The sequence below is a fragment of the Prionailurus viverrinus genome, chromosome A3 (assembly GCF_022837055.1).
Source record: "Prionailurus viverrinus isolate Anna chromosome A3, UM_Priviv_1.0, whole genome shotgun sequence".
In the NCBI taxonomy this organism is placed as follows: Eukaryota; Metazoa; Chordata; class Mammalia; order Carnivora; family Felidae; genus Prionailurus; species Prionailurus viverrinus.
Window position 1 is genome coordinate 55,425,480 of NC_062563.1, and position 13,205 is coordinate 55,438,684.

Sequence of the window (13,205 nt, forward strand, 5' to 3'; positions counted from 1 at the left end):
TTGTAACCAAGGACCATAGACTGGGTGGCTTCAACAACATACATTAGGGGCACCTGAGTGGCTCAGTTGGTTGAGTGTCCGACTTCGCATCAGCTCATGATCTCATAGTTTGTGGGTTCGAGCCCCACATCGGGCTCTGTGCCGACAGCTCACAGCCTGGAGCCTGCTTCGGATTCTATGTCTCCCTCTCTGTCCCTCCCCTGCTCACACTTTGTCTCTCTCTGTCAAAAATAAACAAACATTAAAAAAAATTAAAAAAATAAACAACATACATTTGTTGCCTCACAGTTCTGGAAGGTAGAAAAATCTGAGGTCCGGGTGTCTGAGGGCTCTGAGAGACACTATGCTGCAGGCCCTTTCGCCTGTTTCTGGTAGCTCTAGGCGTTCCTGGGCTTATACATGGCCACCTTCTCCCTGTGTTTTCACGTGTCTTTCCGCTATGTGTGTCCGTTTTGCGTCCGGATTTCCTGTTTATAATGACACCTGTCACATTGTATTAGGGCTCCCCCTAATGACCTCATCTTAACTTGATCATCTGCAAGGACCCTGTTTCCACATAAGGTCCTATTTGCAAGTAATGGGAGTTAGGACTTTAACATATTTGGGGGGATGTAATCTACCCCAAACAGATGGTAATAGTCTTGTTCCTTGTTCTGTGCTTTTTGCCTTTATTTTGGAAATGTGAATTAAACCAACAGATTTTATTACCTTAAGCCAATATCACATGCCATCTTATTCATACTGTGTGTCTGTGTATTCAGTGTGCTAATATTTAATACTTTAGCATGTTGATTTATAAGTGAGAAGGATTAGGATTTTCTTTCTTCCCACATCCTTATCTGGTTTGGATATTACAGTTCTACTTTATACTGGCTTATAAAATGAAGTGGGATATGTGCCCCCTCCACCCCCCCCCCTTTTTTTAATTCTCCAGAAGATTTATTATTTAACATGGGTATTATCTGATTCCTAAATGTTTGGTAGAACTTGCTAAGAGAGCCATATGGACACGGTGCTTGCTTTATGGGACAGACAGTGTCCATGGAAGCAGAACGTAGCCGGTACTCTTGCATTGCATATAAACTCATCCGAATCAGCTCTCCTGGGCTTCCAGAAGCCTGTCTAACTGTTGTCACAGGTCTTCAGTCAAAAACACGGAAAACATTTCTGAGGCTTATGAGTCTCTGCTGCCCAGCTCGGTATGTAGCAGAAAGAATGGGATTGTCACTTTTGAGCTGAGGTTTAAGAAGCCTAAGGAATCCGAGGCAAGATGCTAAAGCAGGAAGACCCTTCATCAGTGGCTACAGTCATGAGCATAAAAGACAATTTTCTGTGTACACCTGCACAAGAAAATTAGTATTTTTCCACTAGTGTTTATAAGGATGCTCGCTTGGATTCTGATGTCACCCGTGGCGTGTGTATGCCCTCAGTTTGGTGGAAAGTCATTGCTAATGTTTTAATTTTGTTCATTTGGTCATTACATATTGCTTTGCACTGTTACATGCTTCTTTTCCTCGTCCTTCTTCCTTAATAAGATGGGGATACTCCTGGAAAATGGAAGAGTGCCTTTTTGCTGTTGTTGTACACTGAGAAGTGTTTGTTGCATATATAATGGTATCTGTATTTAAACTGTTGCTCGTGAATGTACTAATATTTTTAAGTCTCTCCTTACCAGGTCTGTACTGTGCAGTTTTGAAAAAAATATTAAAAAGTTGATCTTTCGGGGTGCCTAGATGGCTCAGCTAGTTAAGCGTCCGACTTCGGCTCAGGTCATGATCTCACGGTCCGTGAGTCCGAGTCCTGCTTCAGGCCCTGTGCTGACAGCTCAGAGCCTGGAGCCTGCTTCGGATTCTGTGTCTCCCTCTCTCTACTCCTCCCCTGCTTGTACTCTCTCTCTCTCTCTCTCTCTCTCAAAAAATAAATAAACCTTAAAAAAAAAAGTTGATCTTTCAATTAATAACCATTCCTTTAAGGTGACATTCTGTCAGAAAGTTGAAATTTCAAGTCCGTGTGAGATCACATAATAAAGTGTGAATTAAAATCTCTCTGACTTCAACCCCAGCAAGTTGGACTTAATGATAATAAGGAGAAGCATGGCCTATAGTTTATGTTTTCATGATTTCTATTTAAAATAATTTTTTTTCAACGTTTATTTATTTTTGGGACAGAGAGAGACAGAGCATGAACGGGCGAGGGGCAGAGAGAGAGGGAGACACAGAATCGGAAACAGGCTCCAGGCTCTGAGCCATCAGCCCAGAGCCTGACGCGGGGCTCGAACTCCCGGACCGTGAGATCGTGACCTGGCTGAAGCCGGATGCTCAACTGACTGCGCCACCCAGGCGCCCCCCATGATTTCTATTTTTAAGTGAGTTTATCCTGTGAGAGCATGGAGAAAACTTCCCTGCTGCATAAAGGAATAAACCACTTGTAAGTATTAGAATGTTACTTTCTCAGCTTTCAGTAAACCCCCATGTGATTCTGTTTCAGCAGCTGTGAAGTTCATAATACAGTGTGGCTGATAATCAGGAAGCTGTGCATTGGTTCTCCAGGACTTATTTATCCCCTAGTTCCAAGTTTGTGCCCTAAACAACGTCTCCCCAGTTCTCCCACCCCCAGTGTCTGCTAAGAACCATTTAACTCTCTGTTTATGAGTTTGGCTTTTTTAGATTCTACATACAAGTGAGATTGTGCAGTATTTGTCTTTCTGTTTCTGAGTGATCTCACTTAGCGTGATGCCCTCTAGATCCAACCGTGTTGTTACAAATGGCAGGATTACTTTCTTTTTCGTGGATGAATAATATTCCATTGTATATACATACACCACACTTTCTTTGTCCATTCCTCAGTTGAAAGATTTTCCTGGCCTGTGAGGGGTAAGTCCCAAATCCCTGGATAGCCTAATGGGGTTCCTTTGAAGGTTACTGTGCTTTTTCCCCTGGCTGCTTTTAGAGTCCTTCCTTTCGTCCTTAAGTTTTGACAGTTTCATTTGTAATGTGTCTTTTTGCATTGAGATAATAGGGTGATCTGTTTGCTTTGTGACGTCGGATGTCCCAATCTCTCCCCAGGCTTGGGAAATCCTCAGCTATTATTTCTTTAAATAATTTTGTGCTCCTTCCTCTCTCTCCTTCTGAAACTCCAGGTTTTCCAGTATTTGTTCTTTTGAAGGAATCCTATTGATCGCTTAGGCTTTCTTCACTCTTCATTCTCTCCTCTTTGTCCTCCCCTAACTGGGTTGTTTGAGAATCCTCACCCTCCAGCCCACGTTTTCTGGCCTCCGTCCTCCTTACTGCAGATGCTGTTGCATTTTTCTTTTTAGAGAGAGAGAGAAAGCACGTGGTCAAGTGGCGGAGAGGGCAGAGGGAGAAAGAATTTTAAGCAGGGTCCAAGCTCAGCTCGGCCAGTTGCAGGGCTTAATCCTACGACCCTGGGATCATGACCTGAGCCGAGAGTCAGATGCTCAACCGACTGAACCACCCAGGCACATCACCCCCGCCCACCCATTGCATTTTTCATTTTACTCACTGAGCTCTTCAGCAGCAGAGTTTCTGTTGGGTTCTTTTTTAATGATTTCCTTCTCTGGTAAAAATCTCATTTTGATCCTATGTTTTCCCAAAGTTTCATTGAATTGTCTTCCTGAGTTTCCTTTGTAGCTCACTGAGTGTCTTCAGAGCAGCTACTTTGAATTTTTTATCAGCTGGCTCACAAATTTCGTGCCTTTGAACTCAGTTTGGGGGGTGGTTATTCCGTCATGGCGTGTTTTCCTGGTTTGTCACGTTCGCTGTCGCTTGGCCTTGCTGCGTTGACATTTGTGGCAGTGGACAGCTTCTTAAATCTGTGCGAGTTGCCTGGAGATGGGGCATTCTGTGCACCATAGATGGCAGTGTTAAGTGGGTTTCCTCTCCGTGTGTGCGTAGATTTCCGCCCTGCTCTTCCTGCTCCCTCTTGTGGCGGGACTCTTAAGCTTTTGTGTCTTTGGTTCTTACAGTCCCACCTGCCGGCTACTGGAAACTTCTCCTTCGTTTTCCCCAAAGGTGGCACTGTAGCTCGCTTGTGGTTTCTCCCTGGCCCACAGGCAGCCCTGTGGTCCGTCTGAGCGGCTCTGTCTACTGAGCTCTCCCTGGTGCTGCATGTGGAGGCACGCACAGAGCCGCTGCTCGGTGGGAGGAGGTGTGGGTCAAGTGCGCAGGCATGGGGGGGGGGGGGGCGCCTGGAGACACACTAGTGAGATCCCCGGACGTGGCACTCCCACAGGGCCCCGCTGGACTTCCTGCTGCACACGATACCATTAACGCCCTTTGAAATTCCCATCCGCCTCTCTCCTCTTCGCCTTCCTCCCCCCAGTCATGGACATCCAGCCTCAGTACTATTGGTCCTGCTGGAGAGCAATGGTGAGCCGCATCTCACACAGCTGGGGGAGCCGGGCACTCATGCACCACTGTCCGCCCCCCTCCGAGGCAGAGGTTGCCCCCACCCGATAGATCAGCCCCCTGATTCCGTGGCGGGGCGCAGCCCTGGGAAAGTTTCTCTTAGAGGCTGCCTCTGCTGTGACCGAGCTCAGACTGTTTAGTGTTCGGCTTGCTCCTGCGGCCTGCTGGAATCTCCCCTTGGGAAGGCTGGCCCTCTGCACATTCTCTTTCGTGTGCCGATCCGCCCGGGTGGGCATTCTGCAGGTTTCTCCCTGGTCACAGCGAGGGGGGCCTCGGTGGGTTTGGTGGCGCCACTGATTCCGCAGCCCGTGCTGGGTTCTGGCTGCCTGTTGCTGGATGCGCAAGTGGGTGAGACTTCCCTGGGTCCTTAGTGGGTGGCGCTAGATCCCAACACCCACCAAGGGGCCTTTGTGCACAGACGACTAATTTGTTACTGAACAAAGGGGGCTAAAAGGAGGAACATCTTAGCCACCATGATGCTGACATCAGTCTCCTGCTTCTTAGAAACTACACTTGCTTTTTAAAGGCCTGTTGTAGGGAACTTTAGCCAGACTTGAGGAGCTGTAGTTACCAGGTAGTGAAACACTATTGCATTTCTTCAGTACTGTAAAACCATGACTTTGTAATAAACCAGATGCTTTTCTTACAGCTCTGCCTCTCCCCTGCCTCCTTCTCTGCCCACCCAGTAGTTGGACTAAATACGAAGTGTGTGTTTGTTTTCCTGTATTCTTCACTGCAGATGTGTTTAGTTTATCCCTTGTGCGAAGTGAAGACAGGCTAGGATTATGTATGGACACTACACCTTCAAAGAGTTACATCAAGGAACTTGCTTCTGAGTGCCCGAGGCCTGTTTCCCATTCCTTCTGCAAAGGGAAAGATACAATTCACAGTTTAAACAGTAGAATCGCTCTATCTTGCCATTTATTTATTTATTTATTTATTTATTTATTTATTTATTTATTTATTTATATGTTTACTTTTGAGAGATAGAGACAGCGTGGGAGCGGGTGGGGGGGGGGCAGAGAGCGAGGGAGACACAGAATCCAAAGCAAGCGCCAGGCTCCGAGCTGTCAGCGCAGAACCTGACACGGGGCTTGAACCCACGAACCGTGAGATCATGACGGGGCCGAAGTGGGGCCTTAACCTGCTGAGTGATGACCTGAGCCGAAGTGGGGCGCTTAACCTGCTGAGCCCCCCAGGCGCCCGTATCTTGCCATTTTAAAGGGTAGTCTTTATTAATGAGTCAGTGAAGGCAGAAGTGTTCCATAATACTTAGCTTTCACAGACTTACCATTCATTGGTGTTGAAATGGGAAAAAAAATTATCGCCTGGGTTTAGTTTCGTGGTTCTTTTCGGTCACGACAAATGGATGGTAGTGTTGAAAAACTGTTGGTGTCAGAGACTGAAGCCTACTTTTCCCTCAACCCTGGACTGGCCCTGGGACCCTGTGAGTTCCCTCAGCCCCAGATAGATGGACACGATTCCTTCTCTGTGGTGCCTTCTGAGCCTCCTGCTTTACTTTCTTGCCTCTTTTCCATAGTCTCTGCGAGGATGAGCTTGCGTAAACGAGTATGAAACTGCCTGGGCTGGAGGAGGTTGTGTGTGGAGTGAGTGTCCGGCTTATGTTTCAGTCTATCCTTCAGAGGAGATGGACACAGGTTACACGTAGCTAAGGGCAGAAGACAGCATTATTTCATTTCTTGGTGCCCGGCTTGGGAAATAAAAACTGAACGTAGGCTGGGGCTCTGAGAGGGATGTATTAAAGATTAGATCACAGTCTTTTATCGAGTACTTGCCATGTGCCAGACAGGAAGTATTTCGTGTGAGCTGACTTCCTTAAACCTCAAAATACTGTATGGAGTAGGTGCCATTATTACGTTCGTTTTACAAAAGAGGAAACTGAGGCCTGGAGAAGCCGAGTGACTTTCCCAAGGTCACATAGCTAGTAGGGGACAGGAAGATAACTCTGATGGTGTCCAGTGGAAACACCTCATCCCCAGACCTGAGATACCCTCCTCCCTGGGGATTTTACTGACTCAAGGAAAGGGACCGGAGTGCAGCTGTTGCCGCCCCTGTAGACGGGGGGGGGGTATGAGAAATCATAGCATTCTCCATTCTTTCTCGAATAGTTTCCAGAGGTCTTCCAGCCTTGGCTAGAACGCCTCAAAGGATTAAGGAATTTAGTCTGTCTGGAGGCAGCCCTACTTCTGGGCAGCCTGGAGTGATGGAAAAGTCCACCCAGCCTCTCCTGACTGACTGTACGTCGCTTTGGAACTAGATTTCTCCCTCCTGCTTGAGCAGATCGGGGACCCTGTGTGAGTTGCCTTCCTACTGGCCGAGAGATCAGGGAAAGGCCATCTCGCTCATTTCTGCTGCCTCTAGCTTTGTGGCGCGTGAAACCAGAGTCCTCTCGAGAGGAGGAAGTAGGAAGGCAGGGATGAGAGGTCGGGGCAGTCTGTCGTGCAGGGGGAGTCATCTGTGAACTGACAAGTGACTTCTCACAAACCTACTAGGTATCCCCCCTCCTTACCTGCCAGACACGGAGATTTGAGGCACGTCTTTACCACTCCGCATGAACACGTTTCCTCGGGGAGCCAGAGAGGGTGCTGGGAAGAACCCAGAGGAGTTCAAGGTGTGGTCCCTGCCTCCGTGTTTCTGACAAGATCCGAGGGGCAGGATTTAACCACATGGCATAGTTGCGTCCCACCATTCCCTTAAATGCTAAAAAGGGGCCAGAGCAGCTCAGGGGAAGATTAATGAGGATCATTTTTGCCTTTTTCGAAAACATTTCTGTCGTGTTGTCTCCGGGTGAATACGTGTGCTTGTCTTCCGCCTGCAGGTTCATCTCCCAAGAACAATGAGGAAACTCCGTGTAAATCCCAGCTGGGTTGAGAATGGGCAGGATGGCCTCAATTAGGAGCACACGCGTGTGCTCTCCTGCTGGGGTCTCCCATTTGCCTGGTGGAAGGAGACCAGGAAGGAGAGCTTTTCTTCTCTGCACTGTTTCTTACCAGTGTCGAATGGTTTCCTTTCACTGAGGTTGTAACTGAGGAATCAGGTACATTCCCTGTGACCTGCCATGGTTCTGCTTATTGTTCATTACCCTGAATTAACCTTCCCTTCCCTCTCCCCGCAGGTCGGCCAGCAGACATGATGAGCACCAAGGCCTTCACGTTGGTCTCTGCCGTGGAGCGGGAGCTGCTGGTAGGTGACAAGGAGCAGGGGCACATCGAATGCGTGGAGTGCTGTGGCAAGAACCTGTACGTGGGCACCAGTGACTGCATCGTCTACCACTTCCTGCTGGAGGAGAGGGCGCAGCCTGCAGGGACGGCCACGTTCTCTGCCACCAAGCAGCTGCACCGGCACCTGGGCTTCAGGAAGCCAGTGAGTGAGCTGCGAGCGGCCTCGGCCCTCAACAGGCTGCTGGTGCTCTGTGACAACTCCATCACCCTGGTCAACATGATGACCCTGGAGCCTGTCCCCTCGGGGGCTCGCATCAAAGGGGCCGTGGCATTGGCCTTGAACGAGAACCCTGTGAGCGGAGACCCGTTCTGCGTGGAAGTCTGCATCATCTCGGTCAAGCGCAGGACCATCCAGGTGTTCCTGGTGTACGAGGACCGGGTTCAGATCGTCAGGGAGGTGTCGACGCCGGAGCAGCCCCTGGCCGTGGCTGTGGATGGCCACTTCCTGTGCCTGGCTCTGACCACCCAGTACATCATCCTGAACTACAACACGGGCGTCGCCCAGGACCTGTTTCCTTACTGCAGCGACGAGAAGCGACCCATCGTCAAGAGGATCGGGAGACAGGAGTTCCTCCTGGCAGGCCCCGGAGGACTGGGTGAGCCCCCGCCAACCTTCACCTCCCGTCTGTCCGTTCCCTGTGCCGTATCTCCGTGAGCCCTTGTGGAGATCCGAGAGGGAGCGGTTAGCTGTGACGATAGATACTACACTCGTAAAGGGTGTTTGCAACACTGAGGATATGTGGCAAGATACAAACAGAACCGCGTAACCAGCATTTACTACAGCTTCCTTAGATTGTTTTGTGAATGGAGGGTTAATGGAATAAACGGAGGCCCGTCATAAAGGAAAGCCAGCCTTATTTCGTGCCAAAGAGGAGCCTGCAGGTGGCTCCAGGGAGAAAATCCCTCAAAGTAAATAACTACCAAATGAGAGTCTGTAAGCCTGCCTTACACGATTTTCTCACGTGTGTGGCTTTGTCAGTGGATTGTTTTTACTTTCCTTTATAAAGAGGAGTTGAGCTCGCTCGGAGGCATTTTCAAATGCGAAAACCTCAGTGCTCTGTCCCCAATTTTATCGACTGTAGTTTGATTCCACCACAGTTTCTTGTAGCTAGCTCCTGGAAAGGGCTCTGTTGTATGGCCTTGCTAATTCTCTGTGCTGCCTAATCGAAATTAAGACTCAGAACGGTTAATGGCATGGGTGGCTTGTACTTTCTTTCTGCCGTGGATGGCTCATTTCAGCATTAGTGTGCGTCTGGGACATACAGGTGCTGGAGAGGGCGGGTCCCCTGACCGCTGGTACTCGCTAACCATAGTTTGGGTGTAGATGTCTCATTTCAGGGTGATGGGCACAAACATATTTTCCGGTAACAACAAAAGTTGAGGTCATGAGCTAGTGAGCGTACACTGGCTGATTTTTACGTTTTTAAACAGATTTTATTTTTTTTAATTTTTTATTAAAAAAAAACTTTTTTTTAATATTTATTCATTTTTGAGAGACAGACACAGAGAGAGTGCGAGTGGGGGAGGTGCAGAGAGAGAGGGAGACACAGAATCCGAAGCAGGCTCCAGGTTCTAAGCTGTCAGCACAGAGCCCGACACGGGGCTCGAACCCACGAACCGTGAGATCACGACCTGAGCCAAAGTCGGACGCTTAGCCGACTGAGCCACCCAGGCACCCCAACGGATTTTATTTTTTAAGGAAATTTGGGGTTCACAGCAAGACTGAACAGAGAGTACAGAGTTCCCATATGCCCACTGCCCCCATACGTGCACATCCTCCTGCACTATCCACATCCCCCTCCAGAGTGGTATACTTACGATAATGGATGAATCTACACTGATACATTAACATCACCCAAAGTCCACGTTTACATTGGGGTTCACTCTTGGAGTTGTACATTCTATTGGTTTGGGCAAATGGAGCCATCTTTATGGTGCCATGCGGAGTATGTTCATTGTCTTTAAAATTGTCTGTACTGCACCTGTCCATCCCCTCACCCCCAGCCTCTGGCAACCACTGATCTTTCCAGAGTGTCATACAGCATGTTACCTTTCCACATTGGTTTCTTTCGCTTAGTAGTATGCATTTAAGGTTCCTCCATGGCTTTTCATGACTTGATAGCTCAAATTTTTACTTTCTGGGAAAAAATTCTTTATCCCAACCACCTTCTTCTTTAACAAAAATTTCAATTTTAATGAAAAAAATTGTATTATGGAAAGCCTACATAAATATATATAGTAAAGAGAATATTATAATGAACTCAAATGTACCCATTCAGCTTCAGCTGTTAGTTGTTCCTTGCTAGTTGTTTGATTTATGCACCTGACCGTTTCCTCTGCTCGATTATCCTAGCATCCTGGGCATCATAGCACTTTACCTATAAACCTTTCAGTATGTAGTTCTAAGTCACTTAAAAAAGGAAAAAAGAGGGGCGCCTGGTGGCCCAGTAGGTTGAGCATCCGACTTCGGCTCAGGTCATGATCTCGCGGTCCGTGAGTTTGAGTCCCGCGTCGGGCTCTGTGCTGACAGCTCAGAGCCTGGAGCCTGCTTCAGATTCTGTGACTCCCTCTCTCTCTGCCCCTCCCCCACTCATGCTCTGTCTCTCTCTCTCTCTTTCAAAAATAAATAAACATTAAAAAAAATTTAAAAAAAGGAAAAAAGAGGGGCACCTGGGTGGTTTAATTGGTTAAGCGTCCAACTTCAGGACATGATCAGGTCATAATCTCACTCACAGTTCATGAGTTTGAGCTCCGTGTTGGGCTCTGTTCTGCTTTGGGTTCTGTGTCTTCCTCTCTCTGTGCCCCTCCCCTGTTCACACTCTGTCTGTCTCAAAAATAAACAAACATTAAAAAAATTTAAAAAAAGAAAGCCACAACACCATTACATATCTAAAAATTTTTAACAGTAATTCCTTAATATCATCAAATGTCAAGTCATGCCATATTTCTCCTGTTGGTTACAAATATGCAGAGAAACATGTAAATACCTATCTACATGAATTTATGTTTTAAGTATATGTTTATTTTTCAGCTTGATTGAATCAGACTCTGCATGAGGCCAGTATACTGCAGTTGACTGATGTGTTAAGCTTCTCTTGGTCTGTGAGTCCTCTTAAGGTCCCCTCCCCTTCCCTTTTGATTTTTCCTTAATTTTTCGTTGAAGAGGTTGGATCATTTCACCTATAGCATCCCACGGCCTGCATTCTGATGATTGTAACCCCTTATATTGTTTACTATGTCAGGCTGACCTTCATGTTTCCTGCCAGCCTGTAATTAGGATGACAGGTTTTATCAGATTCAAGTGTTTTTTATCGCTTGTTTTGGGGAGAGAAAAGCCTTCGCGGTAGGACTTCCATACGGTTGTGTAGTTTCTTTTTTTCTCTCCATGATGTCAGTAGCTATTGATGAGTGAGATGTAGATCCTTAAATCATGGCGGGGGCGGGGGCGGTTGCTAAATGGCAACATTCTGTTTCTGCCCATTCCTCCTTCATACCTTAACTAGATTGCCTCAGTGAGGAAAAACTTCTTGTATTTGGTCGCTCCCAGGTACATTGTGTAAGACAGGCAGAACAAGAAGGTGATCCCTTCTCATCCAGAATGACACTTTAAAAAGTATCATTACGCTTCATGGATTCCGACCCATATGGTACGTTTCAGTCTATTTGTGCTTGGTGAGGGTTTATCCAGGTTGACTGCTGAGCCCCCTTCACATGACCCTAGAACTTTGATGTCTTCCTTGCCTTCTGGTGTGACAAGGTGTTCCAGGTTCATTTTGTGCATTTTCTGCCCTAGATCTGGTTTCAGCCATTTCTCTAAGGACCCCTGATGTTTAGAGACCACAGTCTGGGTGCTAGAGCTGCTTGTTGTGCATTGTTTTGAGGTCTCTTCAGTGGACAGGGTTAGAAGGATGCATTTTTTTAATGGTAAAGTCCATTCTGAAATCCTGTTGATAGAACCACTTCAGGGCTGCAAGGGCATTGACCTCATCTGTCTCTATTCTTGTATCTCCTTTCAACCACACCAAAAATCTTAGTAAACCCCTACCCCGACATGGCTGTTCCTTTGATTTATCTCACAGGACACACAACAGAATGACAGCACTGACACCATTGTTCCCATAGTGTAATGGCTGGAAAAAATTTGATTGTTATAGTTCTTTTTGTCCTCAGGGTAGGGCATATATAACCTGTCAGGAATGTGCAGTCACATTGCTGTGTTCTAAAGTCCCTTGGAAGAGTTCCCCTCTGTGTGGTTATGCCACCACCTGCATATACAGTTCAATTAATTTGTTTTATTTTACTTTGGATATTTAGGAATTGCTTTATTTTATTTTATATTTTTACATGTAAATATTTATAAGGTTCCAGCTCAGGTGGATGAGAGCTGCTATCCTGTCCCCTTCACTTACTCTCTTCTTCTCCCGTAGGTAACTTTTATTTTTAGGGTTTATCCTTTCATTTTTAAGGGGAAAATACAAACAGATGTGTAAACTTTTGCATCTCCCTCCTTCTTGGCTTTTTTGTTTTATTTTAATGTATTTTGGAGATCCTTTTGCCCTATAACACAGAAATATTCCTCATTTCACAGTTGCACGCTCCTTAGTCGTGTGGGGGCACCATGGTTGTTTTAAATCCCCTATTGGGGTATATGGGTTTTTGCCAGTTTTATGGTATTAATAAGGACTTATCTTTTTGTATTTTCCTGATGGATCTATGGGAATGCCTTCTATAAGTAGGATCATTGAGTCAAAGTAGATATGCATGTGACTTTTGCTAGGTATCGCCATATTCCTTTGATTAGAGATTGTCCCATTTTCTAGGGCGCCTGGGTGTCTCAGTTGGTTGAGCGTCCGACTTCAGCTCAGGTCATGATCTCACAGCTCGTGAGTTCAAGCCCCACGTCGGGCTCTGTGCTGACAGCTTGGAGCCTGGAGCCTGCTTCAGATTCTGTGTCTCCCTCTCTCTCTGCCTCTAACCCACTCACATTCTGTCTCTGTCTCTCTCAAAAATAAATAAACATTAAAAAAATTTTTTTTTAAAAGATCGTCCCATTTTCTGTTCTCCCCAGCAACATATGACGATGCCTGTTTCCCCTCAGCTCTGCCAACAGAGTGGAGTATATTGTCAGACTTTTGTGTTTTTCCCAGTCTGGACATAAGAAATGGGATCTCAATGTAGTTAATTGCATTTCTCCTATTAGGAGCAAGAGTGAACATTTTTCATACATTTAAGAGTCATTTGCATTTCTTTTGATGGGAATTATCTGTTCTTTTCTCTCCCCATTTATTTTGTGTTCTTTACCTATTTAGATACCAACTTGTCTGGTGTATGTTTCAAATATTTGTTTACAGGTTTTGCTACATAAAAGCTTTTCTTCAACATTTCTATATAATCAAATGTATTAACCTTGTTTTTCACTTTATTGCTTCTTGGTTTTGAGTCATAATTAGACGAGAACTCTACCACTGAACCACCAATCCAAGCAATTTTGAGTCATTGTTAGAGGTTTCCTTCTCTTCCGGTTATGGACAGATTT

General features: G+C 46.4%; 1 protein-coding gene across 6 annotated transcripts in view; it reads left to right on the plus strand.

Moving 5' to 3' along the window:
* The window catches only part of TGFBRAP1 (transforming growth factor beta receptor associated protein 1), a 63,530-nt gene that overhangs the window by 12,237 nt on the left and 38,088 nt on the right, over positions 1–13,205 (plus strand). For 2 of the 6 annotated variants that reach the window (XM_047853976.1, XM_047853981.1), the window contains exon 2: positions 7,564–8,265. In XM_047853976.1, the coding sequence (XP_047709932.1) occupies positions 7,578–8,265 (688 nt within the window). In that variant the 5' untranslated portion in view covers positions 7,564–7,577. Of the gene's footprint in view, positions 1–2,292; positions 2,428–5,598; positions 7,486–7,563; positions 8,266–13,205 lie in introns of those variants that run through there. The other 4 variants (XM_047853977.1, XM_047853980.1, XM_047853978.1 and 1 more) reach the window with 4 other exon arrangements.